The following is a 22596-nucleotide window of genomic DNA, read 5'->3' as shown; positions in this document are numbered from 1 at the left end:
AAAATATTACATGAATATGTTTAATATACATTACAACCAGAAGACTCTATCCTGAGTCAGAAAACTAAAACCAGTAGCGATCAATCTATTCCGAGATTTACTTTACTTTTAGGGACAGAATCTGTTTCCCCTAAGATACTTTCATATATTAAAAATGAATCTCTAATTCAGGAAATTTGGCCATGATTTTGTAAGTTTATAAATTGGTGGTGGGAGGAGAAAAACAGACTTCCATTCCATTGAGTCATTTAATTTATTTTTCTGCCTTTCAAGTAGGCCATTGATATGGTTCTAATCAGCCATAATTCATTAAGAGTAGACTTAGAGCACATAATCTATAGTTGAAACTGCTGTGTGATCATGTGTGAACATTTAAGAAATTTTACTTTAAAGGAAATTCAGAAAAACTGGGAACTAGTCAGTGGCTGGCTCTTAGGAAAGGTACACCTTAAGAATAGAAATGATTTAATTATTTTCACTAGGTATTCGTCTACTATCCTGTATGTTACAATGCAAAGGACCAAGGAGACAAATAGTATTTTTCTCATTTTTTACCCCCTACTTACCAAAGGGAATAGAGGTAACATTCTGGACATCATCTTGGAGTGTACACAGACCCCATGTTGTGGACACCATTTCCTATAATTTTTTTATGACAGCGAATTTCTTCTTCTTTACTAAAATAATTCAACTCCAGCCTCAGCAGCAGCCACAGAATCAGTTAAAAGGTGTCCGTCCTTTGGTTTCACAAGTATAGGGCAGCGCTGGGAAAGAGTCCCTGTGTTTGTATGTTCTTTGGGGAGACAAAACTAATTTACATGACAGGACTAAAGAAAATTCAATTGTTAAATCAAGCCACGTGGAATTAATTACAGTGCTAGGGACCCTCATACATTTAATAAAGGGGTAGCTCCTCAGAGGTCAGGACTATTTTAGAGCGGTATCATCTATCTATTCGACAGCCATGTCAGAAAGTCCCTTTACCCAGACTTTCAAAAATATTTAACTCAGAGTGCCTTATGTCAGGGAGGGAGGGAGGGAGACCTAATTTGCCTCCAAGTCTGAAGCAAGAAGATATTAAAAATTACAAAATATCCTATTGCTTTCAGTTATTTTGCAGCATGTTCTTAGCCAAACTTCGCTTGAAGAGCCCTGTCTGAGCCCAGTGAATCTGTGAAGGAGAGGACACAAGCGCTGCTTGGTTAGACGCCGCCTGACGATCCTGCCATCCTTTAACATGGTTTCATTTAGTTATTACAACTTTCTCTCTGTAAATGACATCTAGGATTATTTAAGATTATGTTGTAATCCTTTTAATCCTTTGTGCTTTAAATTTCAGGCTAAACACCAAAGAGCAAACTAGCACTTAGCAGGAATGTTTAAAACATGTGATTTGAACATAAATCTTTTTATTCACTCTTTCCCTGATGAAGATCTAGTGTTGCTCTTAACTAAGAAAACTTGTACCACAGTTTATTACAAATCACTCAGTTGCTAAATGCTTTCTCAAGCTACATCAAACTTGTGATGGCCCTTGACAACTTTGCTAAATGCAGAATTAAACAGAAGTTAGTAGCAACAAACCCTTAGTAATTTAACATAAAATTTGTATGACCTTTTATAAGTACAAGGTGTCTTTCTGTGCTTGTGTGTATGTTTGTGGAAATGGCCACTCTATTTCCTATTAATGTGGTTCTGTACATAGACACACACACATTATATATGCATACCTGTATATACGTTACTTTCTCAACACACATAATGACCTGTTGACATATACTATATTATAGAAGTGGATAATGATGTTTAAAAATATATTTATTATTACAAAGTGCCAGTTAGACCAAAGATTGTTCTGTTACAAAATAAGCAGATGTTGTTGAACTCAGCCTGTGAGCATCATTCTGATTTCCCGAGAGTTGTTGAATACCAAGCCTTAATACCTAATGACTGTCGTCACTGCTGTTAGCACGTACCAGTCAAATAAGAGGGAGTCCACGTCAAAAGTTTAACAAGACTGGCTATAAAAAAAATTTGCCTTTTAACACAAAAGGAAACGAACTCACGTGGCCAAATGGCATGCAAATGAATGAAACAAATGAAATCCTTCTGTTTTTTTTGTAAAAGCTTCTGAGTCTTTCAAGCATATCACAGGCACACAATTTTTTGTTTGTTTTCCTAATTATTTTAAGGTCAGTTTCTCTACAGACACAGTAACTATATGGCATGTAATTGCTAACCCATCAACTTCTTAAAGACAGATTTCAAATTTTTAATTATTTCTAATTTCGCTCTTCTTTGATTTTTCTTGAACCGAAAAATCTCAATAGTCATTTGCTATCTGTAATCTATAATTCATAGACTGAGATTGAACACCAAGCCTAATTGAGACTTGGAATTCTCAAGTTATTTCTGATATAGTATATCAGCTGAAGCTATGGGGGCCTTTTTCAGTCAGAAAAAGCACTTTATTATACTCTAGGTAATGAAACCCTTGCACACACATACTCAAACATGCAACCATGCCTTAATACCATGTTTTTGAGATATAATAATGTTTATTTTGATCATTTGAGAGTTAGACCAGCTAAAGTATCTAATCAAATATTGATGCAAGTCATCTAGATTTAGCTCTCTGGCAAATCCTTTCCGAAGCTTTTTTGTTAGCAGAACTGTAAAAGCTATTTATATTATTTCTCTCAAAAGGCTCACTCTCATAGTCTGTATCTATGGATGCATATTAGTGAATTTCACCTCAGCTCATGTGTTTAGGTGATGAAAAGGTTTCAATGTGACAAGAAAACCACATGATTCACCCCCAGACACAGAAATGAAATCTGAATCTTTCTTTAGCTTTGTTATTGATGACATCCTAAAAGTCATCTCCTCTTCCACTAAATTAAAGGGTACAAGACAAAAAAAGATAAACTATATGTAAGAATAGTGAGGTCCCATGAACTGCCCAGGTAACTTAAAAACAAAACTAGCTGGCAAGATTTTTACCTCCAAAAAGCTAACAAAAGCTAGGACAGTTTTGAATATCTTTGGAAGTACCAATATTCAGAAATACGAACAACAAAAATTATAGCAGGAGGTGGTTAGTTGTATTAGAAAAAGTTAAGATGAACCATACTGATGGTTTAAATTTATATCTGTGTATATTATGTTCATAGTTATGTAAAATTATACATAAATACTTTTCTTTGATATTTGCAGCCCTTATACATCACACTTACTTGACTATCATCTTCATTTGTGATCTAACTTAAATCACAAAAAAGGATGCCTTAGCCCAACTCCAAGGGTTTCTGTTGTTTAAGAATTATGTTGATGTCAAATTCCAATGTCTTTATTTCATAACACTGATGATGACGAAAACAAACTCACAATACATAATAAAATTAAACCACTTAGCTCACCTGACCCAGTTCAGAAGTAGTCATACTGATCATCTATGTTGTCAAAGAGACTAGGAGTTTATTCTCTGTAAAAACCACTAAATTTTGTTATTTATAGCAGAATAACAAAAAAAAAAAAACCAGTAAGAAATTGGGAGACAGGCTAGGCTACTGATCTACACTTACCCACTTTAAAAAAGTAATATTTCCTTCTTGATTCTATAAATTCACATTCCAATAACTTTTGGCTTTTGATTTATAGGCAAGTTTGTTAAATTTCCTGTTCCTTTTTTGGCCTTTTTTCTTCTTTCCTTTCTCTCTCTCTTTCTTTCTTTGTAAAAAGAAAGTCCCTCTTTTATCAAAAATGAATCCTAAACAGAATAAAGCTAGAACCAGAGAAATAATCTATTCCAAAATATGTTGAAAATGGGTTTGTTTTGTTGTTTACAAAATTAACATGGGCCCAAAGTATTTGTATAGACATGAATTGGCATCTGAAAAATGCAGACCAACTGTAAACCAGCTTTTTTTCTCCCTAGTGAGAGTTCAGATAGGAAATGTCACCCACCACCTGTATTTCTATAAAACAGTATATTAATTTCAGTAATGCATTTAAAAACAGAAATGTCTTTTCTTCAAGGGCTAAAATGGTCTTAGAAGACATTTAACATAATAATTGTAATAATCTGGTTCCTTGGCTACTAAATGATTTAAATTCTAAACTATACCTACAAAGTTGTTGGTTACTTTGAAAATATAAAAGTAAATTAAATCTCATATAAATGTAAAAAAAGATCAATAATCCATAGTCTAAAGTTCTTAATTGCCAAAGGGAATTTAGTAACATCATATGTGAAATATCGAGTTTTCCAACTTCCCTTCTTTCAAGGGTTTCATCTGTTTCTTTGATGCAACATGATTGAAATTATTAAGCACAGTTATTTTTACAAAAACATTACAATATGAATATGAAAAGATCAAACTTTTATAGCTGTTTAGCTCTCCATCCCCTTAAGTTACACTGGTAAATGTAATTTATGACTGGGAGTTAGGAGCGACAATGAATGCAAATAGTTCACCATAATTAGTGAATCTTCGTGTGAATATCTGAAAGTTCTACATCAAATCTATTTAAGTCTAGCATTCTAGGTTTGAACCCCAAATAGATATCAAATACATTGCAACATTCAGTGACTTTTGGGTGTAAAATGAATGAACATACAACATATATTTTGCATTTTGATAGCAACCAGTCACCAGGGAAAAAAAACAGAACAACAAAATTCAACAGGAAGAGAACCCAATTTTTTCACAGTCACCTTCACACAACTAGTTTATGCACATGAAAACATCACAACAACACAGACTGATTATGATTATCCAAGAGAGCTCATATTTAGAAAGAAGAAGAAGAAATTTAATATGTGTAATATTCTTACCTGAAAGACATTCTTTCTGCTTGATTTTTCCTTGGCCCATTCAATATGTGCTCCACACAAATCCACACTTTCTGGTTTGTTCCCAGTTTTCTGAAAACAACAATGAAAAACAATAAAAATCATATAACATTGATGATTCATGTCAGAAAAAAAGTCTATTGGGCTAGCAGCTTTATATATATATGGTATAAAGCCTTTCTTTTTTGGCTCAAAGAGACATCTGCAACCTTATGTTCATGTTAATTTTGCAGTACTATTTACAATAGCTGAGACATGGAAACAACCTAAGGGTCCATAAACAGACAAATAGATAAAAACATGTTCTATGTATATAAATGTTATACATATAAACACACACACACACACACACACACACACACAGGAAAATTATTCAGCCATGAAAAGGAAGGAAATCTTGCCATATACAACAATAACATGTATGAACAACCTTAAGGGTGTTCTGTTAAGTGAAACAAATCCAACAGGGGAAGACAAATCCTGCACAATCTCACTTACATGTGGGCTAGAAAAGTCAAACTCCTAGAAACAGAGAATGGTTACCAAGTCCTGGGAAATGGGAAGATGTTGGTCAAAGGGTACAGACTTTCACTGGTAAGACCAGTAAGTTTGGGGATCAAATGTACAGCATGGTGACTATAGTTAACATTGTAGTGTATGCTAGAAAGTTGCTCAGAAAGATTTTAAATGTTCACACACACACACACACATGTACACACACAGGTAACCATGTGTGGTGATGGATGTGTTAACTAATCTTAATGTAATCATTTCACAACATACACATATATTAAATCATCACATTATATACCTTAAACTGACACTATGCTATGTGTCAGTGACATCTCAATAAAACTGAAAAAAAGGAAAACTCAATCTTTATTAAGTGCTTATTGTGTGCCTCTTAAAATTTCATATTTCAGATTTTTAAGACTGTACACATAAGGATATGTCTATCTGTATGTAAAAAATTTAATTTAGACCAATTTGTTACAGATTGTACTTCCTTTTACACAACACAATGTGCTGTTACTTAAAAGCTGTTTTTACTTCAGTAAATTATAATTACCACTTCATTGGACTACCATTGATACTTCATATTTTCATTTGGTTCAAGTGAACCATACTTATATAACTTTGAATTTGCATAACTCCAAATAGTAAACAAAACTTTACTTGTTTGGGAAATTTCTTTATTACTTTTTTTTTTTTAGATAATTATTTTTTATTGAAGGGTAGTTGACACACAGTATTACATTAGTTTCAGGTGTACAACACAGTGATTGAACATTTATATACATGATAATTCTAGGTACCAGCTATCACCATACCAAGTTGTTACAATATTTTGACTATATTCCTTATGCTATACATTATATCCCTGTTACTTATTTATTTTACAATTGGAAGTGTGTGTGTGTGTGTATATATATATATATATATATATATATATATATATATTTATTTATATATTTATATTTCTGTGAGGGCATCTCTCATATTTATTGATCAAATGGTTGTTAACAATAACAAAATTCTGTATAGGGGGGTCAATGCTCAATGCACAATCCTTAATCTACCCCAAGCCTAATTCACGTCAGTCCCCAATCTTCTGAAGCATAACGAACAAGTTCTTACATGGAGTACAAATTCTTACATAGTGAATAAGTTACATGGTGAACATTACAAGGGCAGTCATCATAGAAGCTTTCAGTTTTGCTCATGCATTATGAACTATAAACAAATATGAATATTCATTTGATTTTTATACTTGATTTATATGTGGATACCACATTTCTTTCTTTATTATTATTATTTTTAATAAAATGCTGAAGTGGTAGGTAGATGCAAGATAAAGGTAGAAAACACAGTTTAGTGTTGTAAGAGAGCAAATGTAGATGATCAGGTCTGTGCCTGTAGACTATGTGTTAATCCAAGCTAGACAAGGGCAATAAAACATCCACATATGCAGAAGATTTCTCTCAGAACAGGGGGGGGAGGTTCTAAGCCTCGCCTCTGTTGATCCCCAATTTCTCACCTGATGGCCCCCCTGCGACTGTGCCTGTCTTAGGTTGTTCCTCCCTTGAGGAATCTTACCTGTCTCTGGCTAACCAGTCATCTTCCGGGGCCATACAGGGAAATGTTAAGTTGGTAAGTGAGAGAGAAGCCTTATTGTTTGAAAAGGTTAGCTTTTTACTTCTTTGCATATTTATGCCCTGTGGCTTCTATGCCCAGCATTTGTCTTGAGGTATCTTTACCACTTGGAAGAATTATGATACTCGGTAAATTCGATATGTGGCACGAATTCTATTTAAGGGTTGTAATTAGGAAGGAAGAAGAAAAGCTATAGAAGTAGCAGATGGAAGAAAACCTGGGAAGACTGATTTCCTTGACATACCTTCTTGTAGAGTAACTTCAGCATGTATAGGTTTTAAACTACTAATTAAATTGCACACACACATTAACATAATAGGAGTACAGTTACATAACCAAAGCATACCTGTAATTACCAGCCTACTCCAGTGGAACCAAGAAAACTAGTTAGGCATCTTAGGCATTTGTGAAAACTTATCTATGATATGGTGGATATTGTCCAACTGTACTTGAACAGTCTGAGAGAAATCAGACAAATTAAAACAACCCATTCCTAGGGACAGTTCACATCCCATATGTTCTTTTAACAGTAAATAGTCTGCAGTTGTAAGATTTTGGAGCACTACCACTTGCACTTCTCCTAATTCTTGGTTGAGTTCCAACAGTATAGATCCAGTCAAATTTGTTGTTTTACTGTATGCACAGGCTAGCTTAGATATCTCCTTCTTCATTCCCATGGCAAGTCCAGGAACCAGTGGGATGAGTGCATCTACACCTGTAGCACTGCGTGGATCTTTGTTGGGGTTTTTTGATGATCATCTTCTGGCAGGAGTCCTCTCAAGAGTGCTGATATTGGAAGTTCTTTTTCATATCGTATCTTAGTTCATTTTCGGGATAGCCAAATTAGGCTTTGATCCTCTGTATAAACACAAACAGATCCTTTGCCTACACTTTTATATGCCCTTTATATCATTGTGTAGAACTCTTTGGAGGTCACCACACAGGAACTGCTTTTTTTTTTTTTATCATCAATCTACACATACATGACGAATATTTTGTTTATTAGGCTCTCCCCTATACCAGGTCCCCCCTATATACCTCTTTATAATCACTGTCCATCAGCATAGCAAAATGTTGTAGAATCACTACTTGTCTTCTCTGTGTTGTACAGCCGTCCCCTTTCTCCCACCTCCCCATGCATGCTAATTTTAATACCCCTCTTTTTCTCCCCTGCCCCTTATCCCTCCCTACCCACCCATCCTCCCCAGTCCCTTTCCCTTTGGTACCTATTAGTCTATTCTTGAGTTCTGTGATTCGGCTGCTATTTTGTTCCTTCAGTTTTTCCTTTGTTTTTATATTCCATAGATGAGTGAAATCATTTGGTATTTCTCTTTCTCCACTTGGCTTGTTTCACTGAGCATAATACCCTCTAGCTTCATCCATGTTGCTGCAAATGGTAGGATTTTCCCTCTTCTTATGGCTGAGTAGTATTCCATTGTGTATATGTACCACATCTTTATCCATTCATCTACTGATGGACACTTAGGTTGCTTCCAATTCTTGACTATTGTAAATAGTGCTGCAATAAACATAGGGGTGCATCTGTCTTTTTTAAACTTGAATGCTGCGTTCTTAGGGTAAATTCCTAGGAGTGCAATTCCTGGGTCAAATGGTATGTCTGTTTTGAGCATTTTGATGTACCTCCATACTGCTTTCCACAATGGTTGAACTAATTTGCATTCACACCAGCAGTGTAGGAGGGTTCCCCTTTCTCCACAGCCTCACCAGCATTTGTTGTTGTTTGTCTTTTGCATGGCAGTCATCCTTACTGGTGTGAGGTGATACCTCATTGTAGTTTTAATTTACATTTCTCTGATAATTAGCAATGTGGAGCATCTTTTCATGTGTCTGTTGGCCATCTGTATTTCTTTTTTGGAGAACTGTCTGTTCAGTTCCTCTGCCCATTTTTTAATTGGGTTATTTGTTTTTTGTTTGTTGAGGCGTGTGAGCTCTTTATATATTCTGGACGTCAAGCCTTTATCAGATCTGTCATTTTCAAATATATTTTCCCATACTGTAGGGTTCCTTTTTGTTCTATTGATGGTGTCTTTTGCTGTACAGAAGCTTTTCAGCTTAATATAGTCCCACTTGTTCATTTTTGCTGTTGTTCTCCTTGCCCGAGGAGATATGTTCAAGAAGAAGTCACTCATGTTTATGTCTAAGAGGTTTTTGCCTATGTTTTTTACCAAGAGTTTAATGGTTTCATGACTTACATTCAGGTCTTTGATCCATTTTGAGTTTACTTTTGTATATGGGGTTAGACAATGGTTCAGTTTCATTCTTCTCCATGTAGCTGTCCAGTTTTGCCAGCACCATCTGTTGAAGAGACTGTCATTTCGCCATTGTATGTCCATGGCTCCTTTATCAAATATGACCATATATGTTTAGGTTAATGTCTGGATTCTCTAGTCTGTTTCATTGGTCTGTGGCTCTGTTCTTGTGCCAGTACCAAATTGTCTTGATTACTATGGCTTTGTAGTAGAGCTTGAAGTTGGGGAGTGAGATCCTCCCTACTTTATTCTTCTTTCTCAGGATTGCTTTGGCTATTCGGGGTCTTTGGTGGTTCCGTATGAATTTTTGAATTATTTGTTCCAGTTCATTGAAGAATGTTGCTGGTATTTTCATAGGGATTGCATCAAATCTGTTTATTGCTTTGGGCAGGATGGCCATTTTGACAATATTAATTCTTCCTAGCCATGAGCATGGGATGAGATTCCATCTGTTAGTGTCCCCTTTAATTTCTCTTAAGAGTAACTTGTAGTTTTCAGAGTATAAGTCTTTCACTTCTTTGGTTAGGTTTATTCCTAGGTATTTTATTTTTTTTGATACAATTGTGAATGGAGTTGTTTTCCTAATTTCTCTTTCTGTTGGTTCATTGTTAGTGTATAGGAAGGCCACAGATTTCTGTGTGTTATTTTGTATCCTGCAACTTTGCTGTATTCCGATATCAGTTCTAGTAGTTTTGGGGTGGAGTCTTTAGGGTTTTTCATGTACAGTATCATGTCATCTGCAAATAGTGACAGTTAAATTTCTTCTTTACCAATCTGGATTCCTTGTATTTTTTTGTTTTGTCTGATTGCCATGGCTAGGACCTCCGGTACTATGTTAAATAACAGTGGGGAGAGTGCGCATCCCTTTCCAGTTCCCGATCTCAGAGGAAAAGCTTTCAGCTTCTCGCTGTTCAATATAATGTTGGCTGTGGGTTTTTCATATATGGCCTTTATTATGTTGAGGTACTTGCACTCTATTCCCATTTTGCTGAGAGTTTTTATCAAGAATGGATGTTAAACTTTGTCAAATGCTTTTTCAGCATCTATGGAGATGATCATGTGGTTTTTGTCTTTCTTTTTGTTGATGTGGTGGATGATGTTGATGGACTTTCGAATGTTGTGCCATCCTTGCATCCCTGGGATGAATCCCACTTGGTCATGGTGTATGAACCTTTTGATGTATTTTTGAATTTGGTTTGCTAATATTTTGTTGAGTATTTTTGCATCTACGTTCATCAGGGATATTGATCTGCAGTTTTCTTTTTTGGTGGGGTCTTTGCCTGGTTTTGGTATTAGGGTGATGTTAGCTTCATAGAATGAGTTTGGGAGTATCCCCTCCTCTTCTATTTTTTGGAAAACTTTAAGGAAAATGGGTATTATGTCTTCCCTGTATGTCTGATTAAATTTCGAGGTAAATCCATCTGGCCCGGGGGTTTTGTTCTTTGGTAGTTTTTTGATTACCGCTTCAATTTCGTTGCTGGTAATTGGTCTGTTTAGATTTTCTGTTTCTTTCTGCATCAGTCTTGGAAGGTTGTATTTTTCTAGGAAGTTGTCCATTTCTCCTAGGTTTCCCAGCTTGTTAACATATAGGTTTTCATAGTATTCTCTAATAATTCTTTGTATTTCTGTGGGGTTCGTCATTATTTTTCCCTTCTCGTTTCTGATACTGTTGATTTGTGTTGACTCTCTTTTCCTCTTAAGAAGTCTGGCTAGAGGCTTATTTTATTTTCTCGAAGAACCAGCTCTTGGTTTCATTGATTTTTGCTATTGTTTTATTCTTCTCAATTTTATTTATTTCTTCTCTGATCTTTATTATGTCCCTCCTTCTGCTGACCTAAGGCCTCATTTGTTCTTCTTTTTCCAATTTTGATAATTGTGACATTAGACCATTCATTTGGGATTGTTCTTCTTTTTTTAAATATGCTTGGATTGCTATATACTTTCCTCTTAAGACTGCTTTTGTTGTGTCCCACAGAAGTTGGGGCTTAGTGTTGTTGTTGTCCTCTGTTTCCATATATTGCTGGATCTCCATTTTGATTTGGTCATTGATCCATTGATTATTTAAGAGTGTGTTGTTAAGCCTCCATGTGTTTGTAAGCCTTTTTGCTTTCTTTGTACAGTTTATTTCTAGTTTTATGCCTTTGTGGTCTGAAAAGTTGGTTGGTAGGATTTCAATCTTTTGGAATTTACTGAGGCTCTTTTTGTGGCCTAGTATGTGGTCTATTCTGGAGAATGTTCCATGTGCACCTGAGAAGAATGTGTATCCTGTTGCTTTTGGATGTAGAGTTCTGTAGATGTCTATTAGGTCCATCTGTTCTAGTGTGTTGTTCAGTGTCTCTGTGTCCTTACTTATTTTCTCTCTGGTGGATCTGTCCTTTGGAGTGAGTGGTGTGTTGAAGTCTCCTAGAATGAATGCATTGCATTCTATTTCCTCCTTTAGTTCTGTTAATATTTGTTTCAGGTATGTTGGTGCTCCTGTATTGGGTGTATATATATATTTATAATGGTTATATCTTGTTGGACTGAGCCCTTTATCATTATGTAATGTCCTTCTTTGTCTTTTGTTACTTTCTTTATTTTGAAGTCTGTTTTGTCTGATACCAGAATTGCAAAACCTGCTTTCTTCTCTTTGTTGTTTGCATGAAATATCTTTTTCCATCCCTTGACTTTAAGTCTGTGCATGTCTTTGGATTTGAGGTGAGTCGCTTGTAAGCAGCATATGGATGGATCTTGCTTTTTTATCCATTCTATTACTCTGTGTCTTTTGATTGGTACATTCAGTCCATTTACATTTAGGGTGATTATTGAAAGGTATGAACTTATTGCCATTGCAGGCTTTAAGTTTGTGGCTACCAAAGGTTCAGGGTTAGCTTCTTTACTATCTTACTGTCTAACTTAACTCGCTTGTTGAGCTATTATAAACGCGGTCTGATGATTCTTTATTTCTCTCCCTTCTTATTCCTCCTCCTCCCTTCTTCATATGTTGGGTGTTTTGTTCTGTGCTCTTTTTAGGAGTGCTCCCATCTAGAGCAGTCCCTGTAGGATACCCTGAAGAGGTGGTTTGTGGGAGGCAAATTCCCTCAACTTTTGCTTGTCTGGGAATTGTTTAATCCCTCCCTCTTATTTAAATGATATTCTTGCTGGATACAGTAGTCTTGATTCGAGGCCCTTCTGTTTCATTGCATTAAGTATATCATGCCATTCTCTTCTGGTCTGTAGGGTTTCTGTTGAGAAGTCTGATGATAGCCTGATGGGTTTTCCTTTGTAGGTAACCTTTTTTTTCTCTCTGGCTGCCTTTAATACTTTGTCCTTGTCTTTGATCTTTGCCATTTTAATTATTATGTGTCTTGGTGTTGCCCTCCTTGGGTCCCTTGTCATGGGAGTTCTATGTACCTCTGTGGTCTGAGAGGCCATTTCTTTCCCTACTTTGGGGAAGTTTTCAGCAATTATTTCTTCAAAGACACTTTCTATCCCTTTTTCTCTCTCTTCTTCTTCTGGTATCCCTATAATGCATATATTGTTCCTTTTCAATTGGTCACTCAGCTCTCTTAAAATTCTTTCATTCCTGGAGATCCTTTTATCTCTCTCTGCATCAGCTTCTCTGCGTTCCTGTTCTCTGTTTTCTAGTCCATTAATGGTCTCTTGCATCTTGTCCATTCTGTTTTGAAGTCCTTGCAGAGCTTGTTTTATTTCTGTATTCTCCTTCCTTAGTTCTTGCATATTTCTATGCAAGTCCATCAGCATGGTTATGACTTTTGTTTTGAATTCTTTTTCAGGAAGACTGGCTAAATCTATCTCCCCAGGTTCCTTCTCAGGGGAAGATGTAGCAGATGCTGAAGCTGTCTGGGTTAGTCTTCTCTGGATCATATTTTTTGCCTTTTCATGTTGACAGGTGCTATTGACTGTCAGCTGGCAGGGCCAAACTTTTCACTTGCTCCTGGCCTTTCTTTACTGGGACAACTGCGACCCTTAGTGGTTTGTGTTGTGTAATTGCGTCTAGGCTGGGTCTTTGTGTCTTGCCCTGCCGAAGTGTAGGAATTTTCCTTTCTGCCTTTCTGTGGGCATGTTTTGCCTTAGGCTGTTTCTCTGCTTTCACAGTGCCCGGAGGGGTAATGGACGGGGGGCTGTTTGGCTGTTTACCTCCGTGAGGGGTCTCAGAGCTGTTGCTCAGGGGGTTATTGCTCCCGGTTTTCCCTGTAATTTCCAGCCACTGGGCTGTGACCTGTGTTGTTTCCGTCTAGCTGTTAAATCCCTGGCCCTTTAAGACTTTCAAAAAGCCCTCGCTTTTCTTTGTCACAGGGGCATCAGCTTCGGCACCCGCTCAGAGGTCTTGCTACCCTATTTCCCAGTTTCTAGCTCTCCATGCATGCACTGTGTCTGCGCTCTGATGCAGGTGGCTGGGGCTGGGTGTTTAGCAGTGCTGGGCTCCCTCTCCCTCCTGCCGGGAGCTGGGGGGAGGTGTGCTCAGGTCCCACCGGGCTGGGGCTTGTATCTTATCCTTTTCACCAGGTGCTGGGTTCTCGCTGGTGTAGATGTACTCTGGCTGTTGTCCTGTGTCTTCTGGTCTCTCTTTTAGGATTAGTTGTATTTGTTGTATTTTCAAAACTATATATGTTTTTGGGAGGAGATTCCCACTGTCCTACTCATGCCGCCATGTTGGGTCTGCCCTCCTCTTTACTACTTTTACAGTAATGCCACATTTCAAAGGCACCCCCAAACTCTTTTCATATGTTCTGAACTACCCTAGTTTTCTCTACAAATTGAGTACTTTCCTCACACCATTTTCCATAAATTTTAAAATTTTAGCACAATAAATAAGGTTTATAATATTTTTAGACAATGATTTTAACAGTATGAATTTTAGGTTAAAACATGAAATTATGGAAGAATGGCAAAAATTTTTCAAGCAATCTGTCCATAGTTGATGCCCCACCACCACCTTGTCCAAATCAGTTTAAAAGAAACACACTATTTTTCAGAAGCCAGAAATGTAGGCGGGTGGGGGTATTATAGCAAATTGTGAGTTTTTTTTGTTTGTAGTAACTCAATAAAATCTTTTTGTAAACATTGTATAAGCCAAGCATAACTTTGCTTCAGGATAAATTCAGCTAGCAGGACAGGAATTGATAGCATATTTTTCCTTGTTATTTGGTGGTAATCTCCTGAGAAACCCATGGAGACAAGCATGCCTCTTACAGATGCTTCAGTCAGGGAACTATTTTTACTTTTTACTGATTCACCCATACTCTGCCACCCAGGTGATTAGTATTGTGGAAAATCTCAGAGCATGATAATGATGTTTATTGCTGAGTGATTTATGAGGTAGAAAAATGAAAAAAAAAAAAAACCAACCTGCTTTTTTTCTATGGTTAATTACATTATGGGATACTCAGACCCAGCAAAAATAACCATTAAGAATATGTAAAAAGAGATTCTCTTTCCCATATAATGAGCAGTCAGGGGGGGAAAAAGATGAAATTATTTGATATGAGAAACACTTTTTACAAGCCAAGTACCTCTCTGTGTGTTTTTACAACTTGCACCTCATTTAATTCTTTCAAGAACTGTATGAGGTAAGCACTATGATTATCACTGTGTTGCAGGTTAAGAAAATATGCCAGAACATTTAGGTGAACTTTCCCACCCAAAGGAACATAGGTGAGAAGGGAGGAGCCAGGATTGAATGTGAGTAGTGTCACTCTAGCGTCTTTCCTAACCGTTACGTAGTTCTTAATAACTGAATAGACACTATGATCATAGTAATGTTCAAACATGCAACATTTTGGGAAAAGATACGCCTTTCTAACTAGACTCTAGAATAGCCATTGCATATTGTTTCTGTCCTTCTCTGTTGAACTTGATCTTCCCACTGGGCCTCTCCACCACCTGTTTACCTGGAACACCTCCCAGTCTTCACGTGGCTGATGCCTATCCATAAGGTCTCAGCTGAATGTCACCTTGACAGAGGTCTTCTCTGATTGTCTTCAACAAAATACCTGCCTCCCAGTGCTCCTGATTACTCTCCATCTCCCTGGCTTGTTTTAGCTTCATCCTAGCCCTTCTCCTAAGTGAAATTAACATATATATTTTATATGCTGACCATCTATTTTTCTTCCCCTAGTATGAAGTTCCCTGAACTGGAGCCTTGTTTTCATTCACTGTTTTCCCCAATGTGTGGAACAGTGCCTCGCCCATAGCTGTTGTTCAGTGAATATTTGCTTGAACTCACGAAGGAAAAATACCAAAATGCAACAAGCTTTTGTGCTTTGGAAGGAAGGTTTGGGCATATTAAAATCCCCAATTTTATAAGTGCTAATATTTGTATTTGGTTTAATGGTTTGTGATTTGGAAAAGTGATAAACAGTAACAGACCCATACGTGGACTGAACCCAAGATTCCACAGGTCCTTCAACAAACATTTATCCCATACCTGTCCTTGTCAACATGTTAGCCACTGTGCTGGGCCCTGGGATCCCGAAGATAGAGAAGACACTGGTACTTCCTTTAAGAATCTCATACTAGCCTCAGACTCTATGATTTTCTAGAGACTCTTTCTCTCTCTATATATATATATGGAGCTAGAGGGGACCTATAGGTAAGAAGCAATCTAAGCTTTCCCAGTGTGCTTACCACTAGCTCTGCCGGCCCCCTAACTGTCCTCATCAGCATCGCCTGGCTGGGGTTTCTCTCGGTCTGAACTCTGCCCAGCACCCTTGGGCACCTGTGCCCTTACCATGTGACCCTGCCCTTGCCCCATCTTTTGCGTTCTTCATGAGCTCACTTCCTCAACTCCCTTCCACGTCAGCAATCTTCATTCTGCTTCTCAGCTGGCAAATCTCACTGAGTTTCTTCTATCCTCACACCATACGACATTGGTTTTTGACATCTCTCTGTCTTGCTCTCTCCCCCCCTTTTTTCCTCTCCCCCCCTCAATGATCCACTTCACTTTCTTGTCCATTTTTTCTTCTTCTAAAATGTTCCACAAATTCCCTAATTCCAGAGAAATAACTCTGGACTATGCAGTTATATGCAACATTACATATAATGGGCTCTTCTACAGATGGGGTTTTGACTCTACTTGGAAAAACTTTTTTTTTTTAATTGTTGTGATAAGGACACTTAAATAACCTGTGAAATCACGGCTGAGATCCATACCATGGATATGGGACAAACTCTCTATGTGCTCCTGGTCACACTGTTCTTCCTCACCAGCCCTCTCTCCCAAGCTTTGCTCCTTTCAAGTTAGCCATCAAATGCCTTCTTCTTAATCACAGAGAACATCAAGCCCCAGATCATCAAGTTCTAGAACATTCACAGTTCTTCCCACTTTCATCGTTAGTCCGTATAACCAAAATGAACAAACAGTAATACTCTTTAATACACTCCTTCATGTCTTGCCCTCGGAAAGCTTTTCACAAATTCTCATGTGTTCGTTACAGAAATATTGTGACGTTTTCACCACCGCCTTCAACTTGCATGTGAAGGAACTCAGGCAGGGGGTGGTTAAGTGCCTTACATCAGCTCACACTTAGTAAATGACTGAGCTGAGTTATGAACTTGCTTTTATTGGATTCAAAGTCCCAAGTTCTTGTTCACAACACAATAACATAACTATGCTTTTCTCCTACTAAGTCACACAGCACCCGTTTTAGGTCCAAAATAAGAATTACTATTTTTTGTTTCTTCCCTGTAACTGTTATTATTTCTCCTTTTCTCTTCTGGCTCCCAGAATTCTAGACCTGGGCCTGGGACCCTGGCCACATGTCTAATGAACTCCCATGCCTATGCATTATAGCAGCATTTATGGGCGTCAGAATTACCTGGCCTGTCAGTGCCAGACTCACAAGGCATTTCCTCTTAGGCCCAGGGCTTTTCCTCTCTAGCTTCTAATTCCATCGCCTTGTTCCCATTTTCTGAGTTGTCCCTTTTCTACTGCATACTCAGTCTCCCACTTTCCAAATGATTATATTCTTTACTTATACCCATGTTCAAGTCACTCCTTTAAAAAAATAAAGAAGGTCTCATCTCACTTTTTCTCAGTTTAACCTATTTCCTTTCCTTTATTACCAGGATCCTTCAGTTTCCACAGTTCCATGCTTATCTCATGTTCCATTCCCTTCTCAACACACCACTATCTTTTACACCCTTAACTCACCTAAAATGCCTTAACCATTAAGGTCAACAAAAACATGTTGATGCCTTCCTTCCCTCAACACTCTACTTGAAATCTGTGCTAGTGCAATCTGCTAGTCCTTCTCCTTAAAACATTACACCCCTAAGCTAGGGAGTTATTCTTCTCTCCAAATTCTTCTTTCACTTTTCTACTCTTCCTTCTCTATTTCTTTCTTTTTATTTTATTTTATTTTATTTGTTTTTGTATCATTAATGTACAATTACATGAGCAACATTATGGTTACTAGACTCCCCCTATTATCAAGTCCCCACCACATACCCCATTACAGTCACTGTCCATCAGTGTGGTAAGATGCTATAGAGTCACTATTTGTCTTCTCTGTGTTACACTGCCTTCCCCGTGCACCCCCTTCATTATGTGTGCTAATTGTAATGCCCCTTTTTCCCCCTTATCCCTCCCTTCCTACCCATCCTCCCCAATCCCTTTCCCTTTGGTAAACCAAGTCTATTCTTGGGTTCTGTGAGTCTGCAGCTGATTTGTTCTTCAGATTTTTCTTTGTTCTTATACTCCACAGATTTGATACTTGTCTATCTCTGCCTGGCTTATTTCACTGAGCATAATACCCTCTAGCTCCATCCATGTAGTTGCAAATGATAGGATTTGTTTTCTTCTTATGGCTGAATAATATTCCATTGTGTATATGTATCACATATTCTTTATCCATTCATCAAATGATAGACACTTAGGTTGCTTCCATTTTTGTCTATGGTAAATAGTGCTGTGATAAACACAAGGGTGCATGTGTCTTTTTCAAACTGAGCTCCTGGATTCTTAGGGTAAATTCCCACGAGTGTAATTCCTGGGTCAAATGGTATTTCTATTTTTAGTTTTTGAGGAACCTCCATATTGCTTTCCACAATGGTTAAACTAATTTACATTCCCACCAGCAGTGTAGAAGGGTTCCCCTTTCTCCACATCCTTGCCAACATTTGTTGTTGTTTGTCTTTTGGATGTTGGCCATCCTAACTGGTGTGAGGTGATATCTCATTGTGGTTTTAATTAGCATTTCTCTGATGATAAGCAATGTGGAGCATCTTTTCATGTGTCTGTTGCCATCTGAATTTCTTCTTTGGAGAAGTGTCTTTTCAGATCCCATGCCCATTTTTAATTGGATTATTTGCTTTTTGTTTGTTAAGGTGACTGAGCTCTTTATATAATTTGGATGTCACCCCCTTATTGGATCTGTCATTTATGGATATATTCTCCCATACTGTAGGATGTCTTTTTGTTCTACTGATGGTGTCCTTTGCTGTACAGAAGCTTTTCAGCTTGATATAGTCCCACTTGTTCATTTTTGCTTTTGTTTCCCTTGCCCAGGGAGATATGTTCATGAAGAAGTTGCTTATGTTTATATCTTAGAGATTTTTGCCTATGTCTTTTTCTGAGTTTTATTATTTCATGACTTACATTCAGGTCTTTGATCCATTTTGAGTTTACTTTTGTGTATGGGGTTAGACAATAATCCATTTTCACTCTCTTACATAGAGCTGTTCAGTTTTGCCAACGCCAGCTGTTGAAGAGGCTGTCATTTCCCCATTGTATGTCCATGGCTCCTTTATCATATATTTAATTGACCATATATATTTGGATTTACATCTGGGCTCTCTAGTCTGTTCCAATGGTCTATGGGTCTGCTCTTGTGCCAGTACAAATTGTCTTCATTACTGTGGCTTTTCAGTAGAGCTTGAAGTCAGGGAGCATAATTCCCCCCACTTTATTCTTCCTTCTCAGGATTGCTTTGGCTATTCAGGGTCTTTTGTGGTTCCATATGAATTTTAGAACTATTTGCTCTAATTCGTTGAAGAATGCTGCTGGTATTTTGATAGGGATTGCATTGAATCTGTAGATTGCTTTAGACAGGATGGCCATTTTGACAATATTAATTCTTCCTATCCATGAGCATGGGATGTATTTCCATTTATTGGTATCTTCTTTAATTTCTCTCATGAATGTCTTATAGTTTTCAGAGTATAGGTCTTTCACTTCCTTGGTTAGGTTGTTTATTCCTAGGAATTTTATTCTTTGTGGTGCAACTGTGAATGGAATTGTTTTCCTGATTTCTCTTTCTGTTAGTTCATTGTTAGTGTATAGCAATGCAACAGATTTATTTGTATTAATTTTGTATCCTGCAACTTTGATGAATTCAAATATTATATTTAGTAGTTTTGGAGTGGATTCTTTAGGGTTTTCTTATGTACAATATCATGTCATCTGCAAACAGGGAGTTTGACTTCTTCCTTGCCAGTCAGGATGCCTTTTATTTCTTTGTGTTGTCTGATTACCATGGCTAGGACCTCCAGAACTATGTTGAATATAAGTGGGGAGAGTGGGCATCCCTGTCTTGTTTCTCATCTTAAAGGAAAAGCTTTCAGCTTCTCAGTGTTAAGTATAATGATGGCTGTGGGTCTGTCATATATGGCCTTTATTACGTTGAGGTACTTGACCTCTATATCCATTTTTTTGAGAGTTTTTATCATGAATGGATGTTGAATTTTGTCGCACGCTTTTTCAGCATCTATAAAGATGATCATGTGTTTTTTTTGTCCCTCTTTTTGTTGATGTAGTGGATGATGTTGATGGATTTTTGAATGCTATACCATTCTTGCATTCCTGGAATAAATCCCATTTCATCATGATGGATGAAGTTCTTGATATATTTTTGAATTTGGTTTGCTAATATTTTGTTGAGTATTTTTGCATCTAGTTCATCAGGGATGTTAGTCTCTAATTTTCTTTTTTTGTGGTGTTTTTGCCTGATTTTGGTATTAGAGTGATGGTGGCCTCATAAAATGAGTTTGGGAGTATTCCTTCCTTTTCTAATTTTTGAAAAACTTTAAGGAGGATGGGTATTAGGTTTTCACTAAATGTTTGATAAAATTCAACAGTGAAACCTTCTGGTCCAGGAGTATTGTGCTTAGGTAGTTTTTTGATTACCAATTCACTTTCTTTGCTGGTAACTGGTCTATTCAGATTTTCTGTTTCTTCCTCGATTGGCCTGGGAAAGTTGTATTTTTCTAGAAAGTTGTCCATTTCTTCTAGGTTATCCAGTTTGTAACCATATAATTTTTCATAATATTCTCTAATAATTCTTTATATTTCTGTGGAGTCCATCATGATTTTTCCTTTCTTATTTCTGATTCTGTTTATGTGTGTAGACTCTCTTTTTCTTGATTAGTCTGGCTGGGGGTATATCTATTTTGTTTATTTTCTCAAAGAACCAGCTCCTGCTTTCATTGATTCTTTCTATTGTTTTATTCTTTGTTTTATTTATTCCTGCTCTATTCTGTATTATGTCCCACTTTCTACTGACTTTGGGCCTCATTTGTTCTTCCTTTTCTAGTTTTCTTAATTGTGAGTTTAAATTGTTCATTTGTTATTGTTCTTCTTTCCTGAGGTAGGCTGTATTGCAATATACTTCCCTCTTAGCACAGCCTTCGCTGTGTCCCACAGATTTTGCATTGTTGAATTACTCTTGTTATTTGTCTCCATATATTGCTTGATCTCCCTTTTTACTTGGTCATCGTTCCATTGATTATTTAGGAGCATGTTATTAAGCCTCCATGTGTTTGTGGGCTTTTTTGTCTTCTTTGTGTAATTTATTTCTAGTTTCATACCTTTGTGATCTGAGAAGCTTGTTGGCACAATTTCAATCTTTTTGAATACCCTGAGGCTCTTTTTGTGGCCTAGTATATGATCTATTCTTGAAAATGTTCCATGTGCACTTGAGAAGAATGTGTATCCTGTTGCTTTTGGATGGAGTGTTCTGTCCTTCTCTTTTTCTTTAGTTAAGTTTTCTTTTTCATCCCTCTTTTAATGTTACTAATCCCTGGTTTACTCTTTAAGTCTTCATTATTTTTCATAGTCTACACACTTCCTATGAGTTCTGGTATTGCCTCTGGTCTGTTCCTTCACTTACAATATGGTGACACCTCAATAGTCCTCTGACTACCAGTCTCCTCTTATGAGCCAGGACTGTATTTTCTAACTAACTACCATTAGGATGTAGCACCGACACCTTGGTGATATCAGGACCTTCTTCTCAGACTTGCTCCCTTGTCTCGATTGCTTGTCTTGGTTAATCAACCCTTTATCCACTTTGCATGCTTCATTATATTACTTCCCCCCTTTCCCTCATCACAGACAACCAAAGCGTATAAAGCCCAAATTCTAGAACTAGCTCCACCTTCTTCACTCTGTGGTCACAACCTTATCTGAACCCCTATTTTCTCTCATCTGAATTCTTCTCCTCCTGTTTCCTCTGAGACCAGTCAAAATGATATCAATTCATTCTCCACATTTGACTTTTATTTTTCCTAAAACAAATTTCACCATATTTCTTCTGGAAAACTTACTAACTCCAGAATAATTTACAAATCCCTTAGTATGGTCAATAGGCCCTTTTCATCATCCCTCAGCCACTCTTCCCAGTTCCACTCATCCCCTACCATTGTTCCACATTCCAGCTAGAGCAGTTTGCAAAATGCAACATTCCTTCACAACACTATACACTGTGGATATGAGTATGCATGCACCCCTTTCATCTGGAACACATTTATCTCTCTCTTCAATCCACTCTCCTTGCCTGCCATTTGCACCCATCCTGCTCTTTTTATGACAGGACCCCAAAACAATTTCTGTGAGGCTTTCTTTTACATGTGCAGGCTCAGTCACTCACACCTTCCTACTCCTTCCCCTTCTCTGAACACACTTGTTACATTTCTTTTTGTTATCCACAGGTTGCAACTACATTTTTTTGTGCCTCCTTCAGCTATACAATCAGAGAACAAGCTGTGTTTGTCTCTACTTCTTTATTTTCCTCAAATCTAGCAAAGTGGCCCAAAATAAGCACTCAATTTTCCTCAAATCTAGCAAACTGGCTCAAATTAAGCACTCAACAGATAATGTATTAACTGCTGAAAAACTAGTGATTGAATAAAATCAAGCAAATAAATATGATTGCTTTGAGAAAACCAAGTAGATAGAGGACTATAGAAAAATGACCCTGATTAGTAGTTGGTTTTAATGAATCTAAGGCAGAAAGACCTAGGCTTGAAGAACTACTTTAGGGACTAGGGAAGATTTTTTGTAATTAAGCTTTATTATATGTTGGAACAGGTTGTTCA

The 22596-nt window shown here is 37.2% G+C and overlaps 1 protein-coding gene across 5 annotated transcripts in view; it reads right to left on the bottom strand.

Moving 5' to 3' along the window:
• Window positions 1–22596, bottom strand: part of ARHGAP15 (Rho GTPase activating protein 15) — a 598478-nt gene that overhangs the window by 466442 nt on the left and 109440 nt on the right. For all 5 annotated transcript variants that reach the window (XM_037020776.2, XM_037020777.2, XM_037020774.2 and 2 more), the window contains one exon: window positions 4838–4927. In XM_037020776.2, the coding sequence (XP_036876671.2) occupies window positions 4838–4927 (90 nt within the window). The remainder of the gene's footprint in view (window positions 1–4837; window positions 4928–22596) is intronic.

The sequence above is a fragment of the Manis javanica genome, chromosome 7 (genome assembly GCF_040802235.1).
Source record: "Manis javanica isolate MJ-LG chromosome 7, MJ_LKY, whole genome shotgun sequence".
Lineage (NCBI taxonomy): Eukaryota > Metazoa > Chordata > Mammalia > Pholidota > Manidae > Manis > Manis javanica.
The sequence above is the reverse complement of the archived record's forward strand: the minus strand, read 5'-3'. Positions and strand labels throughout refer to the sequence as shown.